General features: G+C 41.5%; 1 protein-coding gene across 1 annotated transcript in view; it reads right to left on the reverse strand.

The window, feature by feature from the left end:
• Positions 1-1,559: 1,559 nt before the first annotated feature.
• The window catches only part of LOC129705973 (mucin-2-like), a 119,337-nt gene continuing 106,811 nt past the window's right edge, over positions 1,560-14,085 (reverse strand). Inside the window, 7 exon segments of the mRNA XM_055649948.1 lie at positions 1,560-2,197; positions 2,302-2,422; positions 7,579-7,618; positions 8,244-8,372; positions 10,549-10,647; positions 10,976-11,098; positions 11,191-11,231. Of these exon segments, the coding sequence (XP_055505923.1) occupies positions 1,948-2,197; positions 2,302-2,422; positions 7,579-7,618; positions 8,244-8,372; positions 10,549-10,647; positions 10,976-11,098; positions 11,191-11,231 (803 nt within the window). The 3' untranslated portion in view covers positions 1,560-1,947.

Below are 14,085 nucleotides of genomic sequence, written 5' to 3' on the forward strand. Positions count from 1 at the left end.
ATCAACTACCTCCTCTGACAGCGCGTTCCATAGACCCACCACCCTGTGTGAAAAAGTAGCCCCTCGTGTTCCTTTTAAATCTTTCCCCTCTCATTTTAAATCTATGGTCCCTGGTTCTTGATTCCCCCAGTCTGGATAAAAGACTCATCAGCAAAAAAAATAAATGTTGGAGGAACTCAGCGGTTCAGGCAGCATTTGTGAGGGAAATGGACAGATGGCATTTAGGGTGTGGATTTTAATCATCGCCTGTCTATTTCCTTTCATGGATGCTGCTTGTTCCCTTTGAGTTCCTACTGCAGTTTGCTTTTTGCTCACAGTAAGATGCGTCCTGGTAAATGGAATTCCTGTAATTAGGTAAGGTTCAATGTTGACATGATGGGCTGAAGGGCCCACTTCAGTGTTTTATGACTGTAGGAGAATCCATCTGATTAGGTGGTGTTAGATAATTATATTTTACTTTTCAAGACATTAGTCTAGAAATTGAATGATATCCTGCATTATGGTTTGTACGCAGTTGAATTGAACTGTGATGGTTTGTATAGCACACAGTTCATGTTTGGCTCACATGAACAGGGTTTCATATATGCAACCCCTTAACACCATTTGGTGGTACACTGGCCAAGCAACTGATCCTGCTTCCTCACAGCTCTGGAGACATGGATTTGTCTGTGTAGTTTTTCTCCCACTTCCTGTTTAACTGGCCGCTGTGAATTATTTTATAAGTGTATTTAAATGGCATAAGGATTAAAAAATAGCTTAAAAGGCATGTGTATGAAAACAAACTGCAGGGTGATTGGGAATTGGACTACTGGGAATGCTTCCCTGTGTACAGGTGGTATGGCTCTCTTCCGTGTGTAGGAAAGAACCGCAGACGCTGATTTACACTGACGATAGGCTTCTTGTTCTTGTGTATGGCGTGCACAGCCTAAAGTTGTACAACAACTTGTTTTATTTGATCTTATTTGATTGTGCACGCCGGGCTGATTGCATTCGTCGAAACAGGGCGGTCCATGTGAAATTTGCAATCTCCCACCCCGAAGATAGGCTCAAAATGCTGGAGTGACTCAGCGGAACAGGCAGCATCCCTTGATAGAAGGAATGGAAGATATTTTGGGTTGAGAGCGTTCTTCGGAATGTTTTTAGTTCACTTCATCTTAATTTGAATGTTTTTAAAGTTATTGAGTAACACACACATAGTTAACTGAAGTCATGTGCTCAGCTTTGCCAGTGATTAATGTATGGGGCTCCCTCATTGCATCTCCAGCTGAGACCATGTCATTGGACTCTGGATTGCCAATGTTAACAATGTTATCAAACTTAAACATTGATCCGGGCTGTGGGTTAGACTACAGCTGGTGAGACTGGGTCGACAACAACTTGCTCCTTGCTACAATATAGTCATTGGAAGATCTTGTAAACCACAATATCGAAAAAAGTTCAGTTCAATGGAAAAAATTATTCTAAAACTTGAGCAATAAAAGATCCATTTCAAATTGCTGTGGTTACGATGTCAGCTAATGTTGGCAACTTTCAAGAGAAACTGATATAAAAATGAAAAACTATGAGATGAGTAGCATATTGATATATGTAGATAGTTTAATCTCTTAGAATTATTGAAAAGTATTTATTTTCTATTGCACACAATGAAGCCACAGTCCAGACAATAAATAGTTACAATTTTCCAGGTCAAAATAATTGGTAATTATTGGTCATTACAAAAGAAAGCAATAAACAAACGTTTTATTCAAATTGCAAATAATAAATCGATTCGCCATCATTATTGACTTATTCTACTTGGGTTTTCCAAATTACTTTACGTTCCTTCGCTGCCGCTGCCTTTGTTTTCTCTCCTTCGGCTGCTGTTCCTGAAGATACTTTTCCAGGTTTCCTTCCGCTTTACCTTTGGCAGCTTCATTTGCACTGTTGGGGCTTTTCTCCCTTCTCGAACTAATTACGTTTCCTTTGTCTGCAGAATAGTTGGCTGTGGAAGGGATGTGCTTTGCTCGAGAGTATGGTCCCAATACTCAAGGTTTGATTTTTGCAGATGTTTTCAAAGCAATCACACGATTCAACATAGGTGTATGAATAATCTACAGCACTTCCATTGAGGCACTTTAGATTGATTTGTCTGAGTTGTGTCTTCCTCTCTTTACAACAAGTACATTTATGCTCCATTGAATTTGCTTCGGAAGAATATCTGTGCATTATTAGACATAAAGTAAGCAAATTAATTCAGGAAAGCACATGAGACAGAAAGATATTTTGGGTGACAGATGTGCCAAGTAAAATAATGTTACTCACATGGAATAAGTCTCACACAATCCTTCACACGTAGCGATTTCCACTTTTTCTACTGATTTGCAGATGTCATGAGTAATGTGGACCATTGTTTTCTTAAGCTTACAGCTCTCTTTCATGTGACCTTTAGCGATTGGAAGGAAAAACGTTATGAATGTAGGAATTTCTGTGTGAAATATGAATAGCAGCCCTTGCACTAGCTTCATTCTAGACCAATGGGCAACAACAGTGATAACAAGTGTGGGAAGGAGCTGCAGATGTTGGTTTACACCGAAGATAGACACAAAATGCTGGAGTAACTCAGCTGGCCAGGTAGCATCTCTGGATAGAAGGAATGGGTGACATTTCGGGTCGAGACCCTTCTTCAGGCTGAGCGTCAGGGGAGACGGAGGCACAGAGAAGGAAGGGTAAGGTGTGAAAGGAAGACATCAAAGATGAGGTCAAGGAAAATGTAGAATAGATCATTGTTAGCTAGGGGGAGATGACAACAAAGCAAACAGAGATACAATTTAACCAGGCAGACAGTCAGACTGGTCAGAGAACTAGGATGGGGGAGGAATGGAGAGAGAGGGAAAGCCATGGTTACTTGAAGTTAGAGAAGTCAATATTCATACCGCTGGGATGTAAGCTGCCCAAGCGAAATATGAGGTGCTGTTCCTCCAATCTGAGTGGGCCCCACTCTGACAATGGAGGAGGCCCAGGCCAGAAAGGTCAGTGTGGGAATGGGGGGGGGGGTTAAAGTGTTTAGGAACCTGGAGATCAGGTAGGTTTAGGCGGATTGAGTGGAGGTGTTCAGTGAAACGATCCCCGAGCCTGTACTTGGTTTTGCCAATATGTAGGAATCCTGGAACAGCATTAAACAATGATAAAAACTAGCGCAACTAAAACTGATCTGTGTTTGCATTTTCCTGAGGATGGGAGCATATTTTACCACATTTTAATGGCTCTTCATCTTTTGACACTTTTGGAATGGCTTAAACAAATTGTAAAGTTGGTAATTTGGTGTTGAAAGAACTCCGCAGTAGATGTTGGCACTCGGGAAGACCTAGACCAAACTCTGGTGTGGCTGACAAGTGGCAAGTAACATTTGTGTCGTAATATTGCAAGGCAGTTATGACCCCCGACAAGAGAAAGACTAACCATTTATCTTTCAACAGTATTACAATCACTGAGTCCCGCACCATTAGCACCTTGGAGGAGGTCTCAATTAACCACGAGATATGGTGGCTACAAGACCATGTCATCGACTGAGTATCTGCAATCTACCTCCAAACCTTCCTCATGCCTTTCCTTCATCTACAGAGCTCAAGTCATAGCTGTGATGGAACTGCCTCAACTCCATGACTTCCCACAGATGCACCAAGTGTAGTGAGAAGAGCTCTCAAAACATCATCCTGGCAAAGCAGCCCATAATATGTTCCCCCTACACAATGTGCTATAGGGATCTGCCACTGTTTCTCTGGCACCACCCAAACTTACAGCATGTGCTGCCGTGAATGCCAATACTTGGGAGTGCCATCAACTCCAACTTTTCGTACAGGTCATATGCAATCCTGACTTGGAAATATATAGCTGTTTCTACATGGTCTTTTGATCCTGAAGCTGGAACTTCACACCTAATGACATTGTGGGAACGTCTTCAACAGGCAAGCAGTAACTATCCACACAGGCACCACCATCTGCTCAACGTAATTAATGATGAATAATAAACACTGCTTTGCCAGTGACATCCATATCCTGAAAATGAATACATAAATAATTCCTGTAAAACAAATAAAAGGGGAGCAAAAAACATGAATGTTGCTTCAGACATGGACGAACGGGAAACTCTGCTGTGAATATGAGAACTATCAAGTAATGAGAGCAGGAGGCACATGGATTTGGACAGGTTTGTGGATAGGAAAGATTTGGAGGGATATGGGTCAAATGCAGACCAATGGAACTAGCTTAGACGGGGCATCTTGGTCGGCATGGACGAGTTGGGCCGAAGGGCCTATTGCCGTGCTGTGTTACTATGACTGCAACTCTGTAACTTCAAGACCACATGAGGAAGCTTAGTACACAGTGTGACTAATTGAAAAATCATCTGTCACCAGGTTTCAATGAGATCCTGGCCTCCCCACCTCAAGTAACCATGCATCCAGTCATTCTAGTAGGAAGGACTCTGTCTGAAGAAAGGTCTTGGCCCGAAACATCACCCATTCCATCTATCTAGAGATACTGCCTGTCACGCTGAATTACTCCAGCATTTTGTGTCTATCCAGTCATGCTAGTTGCCTCCACAGACATCTGTCCCACAGAAGGAATGTGCCAGACAGCTGGTCACACCTCACATTCTGCTGTTCACTGTGTATTTGTATTCCACAATGAGGGAGAGGGACCTGGAAGTGATAGTGATAAATGTGATCAGATAGGTTCTCTGCTGTTGGTGAGTATGAGGGCGAGGCAGATAATTACATGCAGATAAGACTGAGTATTAATGGTGGTGCTTTAGAAGGGCATACAGTTTGCGGGCCATCACACCTGCAGAGGTGACTCAGTGGATTATGCTAAAATTAAAACAGAAAAGACTTTCCCCCTCTGCTATTGGGGAAAATGTATAGTAGTATTAAAAACGCACACGTCCAGATTCAGGGACATTTTCTTCCCAGCTGTTATCAGGCAACTGAACCATCTTACTGCAACTAGAGAGCAGTCCTGAATTACTATCTACCTCAGCAGGGACCCTCAGACTATCCTTGATAGGACTTTGCTGGCTTTACCTTGCACTAAACGTTATTCCCTTATGTATCTGTACATTGTGAATGGCTCGATTACTATGTAACCATGTCAGTAACCATGTATTTTATTTCTACTGATTGGTTAGCATGCGACAAAAGCTTTTCACTATACATTGGTACATGTGACAATGTACTAAAACTGAAACTTAAAACTGAAACGTCAACTTAACTGAAACAGGCAGCTGGCCTGGCTCCACCACTGGGAAGAGCAGTGCTAATGTTTCAGGTTGGTTTGAGTGGTGGTTAGAGTAAACTGCTCCTCAGGCTGTTGGTGCTGGCCTACTGACCTCACTCTACTTGATCTGGTGATGTTCTTAATGCACATGGAACTGAATCCACAAGTAGGGATCTGCCATTAATTGTTATGGCAACTTCAGATCATGCCTTCCCAACGTGCTGTGTGGAATTTTTCTCTTGTCATGTGGGAATGAGATGTCCAGAGGCATTGACACCACCAAGCCATCCAGCAACGACTCACTGATCTTTTCATATGTCTGTGGATTTCATGATTGTGTCGGCAGGAACTGCAGATGCAGGTTTAAACCAAATACAGACACAAAAAGCTGGAGTAACTCAGTGGGTCAGGCATCATCTCTGGAGAAAAGGAATAGGTGACGTTTCTATGGCTTTCATGACTTCTACCATCTCCAGAATTCATCAGATTGCATGCTTACAGTATGCTTTTAAATAGCACCATGTGGACAGTCCTTGTCTCAGTTTATTAACAGCTCCCTGTAGATTTAAAAGATAATATTCAGCTCGTGTTGTTGGATCGAGTATGAGAATATGTTGTGTAATGACTAAACACATCAAACAAGGACAGATGAAGAGTCATTGTCCCAAAACAAAATCTTAGTTTCTCCCTCCACTAGATGTTAGAAGGTCTGAGGGTGGTGAATCTGTGGAATTCAATGCCATAGAAGGCTGTGGATGCCATCAATGGATATTTTTAAGGCAGAGATAGACAGATTCTTGATTAGTACAGGTATCAGGGGTTATAGAGAGGGCAGGAGAATGGGGTTAAGAGTGAAAGATAGGTCAGCCATGATTGAATGGTGGAGTAGATTTGATGGGCCGAATGGCTTAATTCCTCTCCTATCACATGAACGTATGCTATCTTACCTGCTAGGTATTTATAGCAATTTCTATTTTAATTTAATTTTTGGTGCCAACCTTGTGTTTGTAGTACTCTAATAAATGTGCATTGATTAACTTTTGCTGATTTATTTCCAAACATCATAAAGCTATATATATATATATATGCACATGGTATTGGGGGTAGAGGCATGTAGTATTAGGGGGAGGGTGCTGACATGGATAGAAAATTGGTTGGCAACAGGAAACAAAGAGCAGGGATTAACGGGTTCCTTTCAGAATGGCAGGCAGTGACAAGTGACGTACCGCAAGGCTCGGTGCTGGAACCACAGCTATTTACAATATACATTAATGATTTAGATGAAGGGATTAAAAGTAATGTTAGAAAATTTGCAGATGACACAAAGCTGGGTGACAATGTGAACTGTGAAGAGGATGCTATGAGGATGCAGGTGACTTGGACAGGTTAGGTGCAGTTTAATGTGGATAAATGTGAAGTTATCCACTTTGGTGGCAAAAATTGAAAGGCAGATTACTATCTAAATGGAGTCAAGTTGGGAAAAGGGGAAGTACAACGGGATCTGGGGGTACTTGTTCATGTCACTGAAAGTAAGCATGCAGATACAGCAAGCGGTGAAGAAAGCGAATTGCATGTTGGCCTTCATAACAAGAGGAGTTGAGTATAGGAACAAAGAAGTCCTTCTGCAGTTGTACTGGGCCCTAGTGAGACAACACCTGGAGTATTGTGTGCAGTTTTGGTCTCCCAATTTGAGGAATGGCATTCTTGCTGTTGAGGGAGTGCAGTGTAGGTTCACCAGGATAATTCCCGCGATGGCGATACTGTCATATGTTGATAGAATTTAATGACTGGGCTTGTATACTCTGGAATTTAGAAGAATGAGAGGGGATCTTATTGAAACACATAAGATTATTAAGGGTTTGGACACGTTAGAGGCAGGAAACATGTTGCCAATGTTGGGGGAGTCCAGAACCAGGGGGCACAGTTTAAGAATAAGGGGTAAGCCATTTAGAACGGAGATGAGGAAAAACGTTTTCACACAGAGAGTTGTGAGTCTGTGAAATTTTCTGCCTCAAAGGGAGGTGGAGGCTGGTTCTCTGGATGCTTTTAAGAGAGAGCTAGACAGAGCTCTGAAAGATAGCGGAGTCAAAGCATATGGGGAGAAGGCAGGAACGGGGTACTGATTGTGGATGATAAGCCATGATCACACTGAATGGTGATGCTGGCTCGAGGGGCCGAATGGCCTACTCCTGCACCTATTGTCTATAAAGAGAGTTCAATTCTGTTAGGTGATTTAAAAAACTAGCAACCATGTCTTTATATGTGATTCCAAATAGCACTGTAAGTTTTCTATACTTTTATACACTTCTATAGTTTTATACTTACAAGTCTTGCAACAGCCATCTTTAATTGTAGTAATTGTGCCCTGCAATGTCAAACACATGGTCAACTCCCACACGTGGTCAGATATACATTAAAATGCCTACATTATAAACATGTAATCAAGCCAGCAACACCTTGGCACAGAATACTAATTTATTCACATTAACTTTTGTTAAGGTGCAGTTGATTAGTTTTAATTCTTGTATGCATATTGAAATTACGTTAATTTAACCTACAATCCTCTGCCCAACCTTGCACATGAATTACTTCTCTCCTAAGCTTTTGTTTGATCTCAGCAATAAAATAATAAGGCTTCAAAAGTTTTGAATTGTAAGACTTCAATATTTGGTTGTCTTTGGCCTCTTTATGTAATTTTGATCCCGTGAGCCACAGATCTTGATTTCATTGCTTCTACACTTTGTACTCTGTTTTTCTCAACGGCTGGCAGGAGTCTCCTTGTAAAGGACTTGAGCGAACATGGAGACCATCCATTATACTTGTGATTTCGTAAATGATACTTAGAAAATGTCCTTCACTATAAATTGTTATATGCTAGAAAATCTACACAGTTATTATAATTGATCATATGTTAGTGGAGTTCTGAGTTCACTTTTTAAATATTGTGAACACAACTATTTGTTGATTCCATGAAATATATTTATGCTTACTGGTTCACAGTCCTCTGGATGAAAATCAGGGCAAATGGCATTGGAAATGGTCGAAATTAAGCTCTCATTAATTCTCATACATCCATAAATCGTACAGTTGTTATTGGGCGAATGCCACTTATCACCAGGCTGGAATGGAAAATAAAGATAACACTTCAAAAAGTATCCACAGTTTATTACGTATTGAATTTAATGTGCGCTATATGTGTTTCACTGAAAACTCATTACCTGCCTGGAGATGCTATTATACTTTTAGATAATATTACCATCATTAAATGTGTTACATAGCACAGAATAAGATGCCATAACATTATAGTGATGGTTGGAGAGAAAGGGAACAGCACGGATTCATGAAAAAGGTAAGTAGTTATATTTAGTATTATATTAAACAGCATGGGCGGCATGGTAGCGCAGCGGTAGAGTTGCTGCCTTACAGCGCCAGAGACCCGGGTTTGATCCAAACTACTGCTGTTTGTCTGTACAGAGTTTGTACATTCTCACAATGGTTTTTACCGGGAAGTCCGGTTTCTTCCCACACTCCAAAGACGTACAGGTTTCTAGGTTAATTGGCTTGGTATTATTATAAATTGTCCCTAGTGTGTAGGATAGTGCTAGTGTGTGTGGATCGCTGGTCGGCGGGAACCCGGTGGTCTGAAGGGTCTGTTACCGCGCTGTATCGCTAAACTAAACTAAAGCAGAGAAACAGGCCTGTTTGGCCATCTCGCCCATGCCGATCAAGATGCCCCATCTAAGCTAGTCCCATTTCCTAGAGTTTGGCCCATATTCTTCTAAACCTGAAGAAGGGTTTTGGCCTGAAACGTTGCCTATTTCCTTCGCTCCATAGATGCTGATGCACCCGCTGAGTTTCTCCAGCATTTTTGTGTAGCTTCTTCTAAACTTTTCCTATCCACGTACTTGTTCAAATGTCTTTTAAACGTTATTATAGTACTGGGCTCAATTGCCTTCTCCAAATGTTTGTTTCATAAGTCCAGCACTCTGTGAAAATGTTGCCCTTTGGGTTCCTATTAAATCTTTTCTCTCTCACCATAAATCTATGTCATAGAAACATAGAGAAATAGGTGCAGGAGTAGGCCATTCAGCCCTTCGAGCCAGCACCGCCATTTAATATGATCATGGTTGATCATCCAAAATCAGTACCCCGTTCCCGCTTTTCCCCCATATCCCTTGATTCGTTTAGCCCTAAGAGCTAAATCTAACTCTCTCTTCAAAACATCTAGTGAATTGGCCTCCACTGCCATCTGTGGCAGAGAATTCCACAGATTCACAACTCTCTGGGTGAAGAAGTTTTTCCTCATCTCAGTCCTAAATGGCCTACCCTTATTCTTAAACTGTGACTCCTCATTCTGGAATCCCCAACATCGGAAACATTTTTCCCGCATCTAGCCTGTCCAATCCATTAAGAATTTCATATGTTTCTATAAGATTTCCTCTCATCCTTCTAAATTCCAGCGAATACAAGCCCAGTCGACCCATTCTTTCTGGTTCTTGATGCTTCTATTCAATGAAAAAGTGCATTCACTCTATCTATTCAGCTCATTATTTTATAAACCTTTATAAGATCATCCCACAGCCTCCTGTTCTCCAAGGAATAAAGTCTTACTCTGCCCAACCCTATAGCTCAGTCTCTCGAGTCCTGGTCATGGCCTCATACATCTTCTCTGCTCGTTTTACAACTTAATGGGGTCTTTCCCTTAACTGAATACAAAACTCCAATGTGGCCTCAACAACATCTTGTACAACTGTATCATAACATCACAATTTCTATACTCAATACCCTGACTGATGAAAGCAAATGTGCCGAAAACCTTCTTGACCATCCCATCCAGCTGGAATGCCAATTTCAACTGCACTCCTAGATCCCTCTGCTCTACAATACTCCTCAGACCCCTGCCATTCACTGTGAAGATCCTGTCCTGGTTTGCCTGCAAATTTACTAATCCTGCCTTGTACATTCAATTACAAATTGTTGATATAAATTTTAAAAAGCTATGGGCCCAGCACCAATCTCTGAGGCACAACACTAGTCATAGGCCTCCAGTCCGAAAAACAATAGTCCCAACTTCTATACTCAATATCCTGACTGATGAAGGCCAATGTACCGAAAGCCTTCATGACTACCCCATCTACCTGTGACGCCAGTTACAAAGAACTATGTACCTGCACTTCCAAATCTCTCTGCTCTATAATGCTCCCCAGGGGCTTGCCTTATGGAATAATTTATTGACAAATGTCACAACATAAATGACAATCAGTTATTTACTTTAAAATATATTAATATACAAACCGGCAGAAGCTGGACAAGGTGTTCTCCTGGATGTATTACACATTGTGTCTGGATGCATTTACCACAGCATTCACCATTCACCTCTCGGTATTCAAATCCCTGTTGTAAAGTACATGTGTTACTTCTCTCATAAACTTTTGTTAGATCCCAGCAATAAAATAATAATGATTCAAATATTGAGTTGTTAAATTTAAATATTTGATTTGTTTTGGCCACTCTTCGATTTTGATTTTGTTTTGATCAATGAGCCACAGGTCACGTGATTTAATCACTTCTCGTCCTTGTATGCTGTTTCAATATGTGGACCATCCATTATATTGGCGAGATAACCATCCAGCACAATTCATTAACGATCACCAACTTTCAGCATGCAATTACTGGAAAATAATGGACTCATTACTCGAAACTCAAATGAATAAATTATTACTTGTGCACAATCTTTCTTGCATTCATAATTCTGACATGACATGGTGTTCAGAAGAGTTGTTGGATTTGTCACATTGTTACAAGTGCATGTTTGGCATTTGGAGGTAGAAACGATTGCACCAGGCTGTATGAGAAAGAGAAGATAAGTTATCTTGGTACATTACTTCAAATGAACGTAGTTGGAAAGAAAAAATGTGTTCAAAATAATTAACTTACGTGGTACACAATTCCATCATCTACACAAACGCCCATTGGCTCTGTGAAGGAAATATACCAAGGGTCATAAAGTTAATAGCTTTGAAATAAAATAGCTATTTAATCTAAATCACAGAATCATGCAGAATAGAAATGGGCTCTTCCAACCCACCTCATCCAAGCTGACTGCAAAGCCCATCTAAACCATCCCATATCTCGCCAGGTCTTTCCTATCCAGTTATCTGTCTGAATGCCTTTTAAATGTTGTAACTGCACCTGTTTTCTCTTGATCCTCTGGCAGCTCAGTAGAGATACCCTCACCTTCAGTGTAAAAAAAACTTGCCCCTTAAATCGTCATTCAATTTCTCATCTCCCAACTTGAACCTATGTTCTCTGGTTGTAGAATTCCCTGCCCTCGGGAAAAATTCTGACCATCTATTGTTTAGTTTAGTTTAGGTTAGAGATACAGCGCAGGAACAGGTCCTTCAGCCAGCCGAGTCCACACCGATCAGTGATCCCCGCACACTAACACTATCTTACACACACTAGAGACAATGTTCCATTAACACCAAGTCAATTAATCTACAAATATGTACGTCTTTGGAGTGTGAGTGGAAACCGAAGATCTCAGATAAAACTCATGCAGTCACAGGGAGAACGTATTAACTCTGTGCAGACAGCACCCGTAGTCGGGACAAAGCCAGGTCTCCGTTGCTGTAAGGCTGTAAGGCAGCAACTCTACTGCTGTGTTACCGTGACGCCCTGATTGCTCTCATAACTTTGTAAATCTCCAGAAGATCACTCCTTAGGCACTTGAGTGAGAATAAATTCAGCCTGTCCCACCTCCCCTGATAACTACACCCTCCATTCCTGGCAACATGACATGAATCTCTCCTTCTCTCTCTATCACTACTACATCCTCTAATGTAGTAATCATTGGCATGATTATTCCCAGTGGGATAAGTATAAATCAACATCAAATATGTTTTCATTTCCAATGTGCCAAATTCACCGAGTAATTACATCCTTTGTGGACGCAGTCCAGACCAGCACACAAACCAACCTCACTTGCATTGACCCCATTTATACCTCACGCTGCCACGGCAAGGCCAGCAGCATAATCAAAGACAAGTCGCATCCTGGCCATTCCCTCCTCTCCCCTCTCTCATCAGAGACCTCCAGATTCAGGGCCAGTTTTTTCTCAGCTGTTAACAGGCATCTGAACCATCCTACCGGAACCAGAGGGCAGTCCTGAACTACCATCGGACTATCTTTGATCGGACTTTACTGGCTTTATCTTACACTAAACGTTATTCCCTTATCATGTATCTGTACACTGTGAATGGCTCAATTGTAATCATGTATTGTCTTTTCGCTGGCTGGTTAGCACGCAACTAAAGCTTTTCATTGTACCTCGGTACACGTGACAGTGAACTAAACTGAACTGAACCATTATTTATATCCATTAATAAGATATATGTCAAGCTTGAAAGGGTTCAGAAAGGATTTACGAGGATGTTGCCAGGACTAGAGGGTGTGAGCTATAGGGAGAGGTTGTGTAGGCTGGGTCTCTATTCCATGGAGGGCAGAAAGATGAGGGGAGATCTTATAGAGGTATACAAAATCATGAGAGGAATAGATCAGGTAGATGCACAGTATTTTGCCCAGAGTAGGGGAATCGAGGGCCAGAGGACATAGGTTCAAGGTGAAGGGGAAAAGATTTAATAAGAATCCGAGGGGGTCACTTTTTCATACAAAGTGTGGTGGGTATATGGAACAAGCTGCCAGGGGAGGTAGTTGAGGCTGGGACTATCCCATTGTTTTAAGAAACAGTTAAACAGGTACATGGATAGGGCAGGTTTGGAGGGATATGTACCAATCGCAGGCAAGTGGGACTAGTGTAGCTGGGACATTGTTGGCCGGTGTGGGCTAGTTGGGCCGAAGGGCCTGTTTCCACACCATATTACTCTATGACTCTAATAACGGATAGCACAGTGGTGCATGGTTTACAACTGTGATCTCATAGCTCCAACTATCTGAGTTTGATCCTGACCTCTGGAGTCAGCCAGTCTCCCTGTGACCTATGGGTTTCTCCAGATACTGTCATGTCCTAGAGACATACTGATATGTATATTAACTGGCTACCATAAATTGACTGCAGCATGAATAGCTATCCATAAGATCGCTGGAGAATTCGGGTAGTAGTGGATGAGGACGCAAAAAAAAAAACAGGATCAGTGCAGACGGGTGCTTGATGTTCAGTGTAGACACAATGGGCTGAAGGACCTCTTTCCATGATGTTTAATAAATGAGTTAGAAAGTAGTGACAATCCACTATTTCACTTTGTCAGCCCCAGTTTTATCAGAGTGCAATGTGAACCTCATGTCAGAAAAAAACAATTTGTATTTGTGGATATTTAAAAAAGACAAGTTAACAAAGCGAGCATTGTTCCTAGAAGCAGTGACTTTTGCGAATGTATAAAGTTAAACTAGAAGATAGCAGGTCATTTTTCCCTGGACAAAAAGTTACTCCAGCTTTTTGTGTCCATCTTCCGTTTAAACCAGCATCTGCAGTTCCTTCCTGCACAAGTCAAAGATGTCCATGGTTCTGAAAATGGTTAATGGACGGAAGGCAGAGAGTGTGCTGAATTTATTTTTCAGACCAGAGGGAATTTCTGTGTGTGGAATTCACCAGGCATCAGTGTTGGGACATTTGGGATGTCAGTGTTGGGATATTCGATACAGTGCACTTCAGGCCTGGGTCCATGAACATAATCTCATGGATCATGGACAACTACCATGTCATAAAGGTTGCTCATTTCAGAGATATTTCCCAGTAACTAATGTTGGACATTTTGAAAATTATAATCAAGAAGATTAGTTTATAATCTTAACCTAAGGGTTTACGTACTGTGA

Source organism: Leucoraja erinacea, chromosome 18 (genome assembly GCF_028641065.1).
Source record: "Leucoraja erinacea ecotype New England chromosome 18, Leri_hhj_1, whole genome shotgun sequence".
NCBI lineage: Eukaryota > Metazoa > Chordata > Chondrichthyes > Rajiformes > Rajidae > Leucoraja > Leucoraja erinaceus.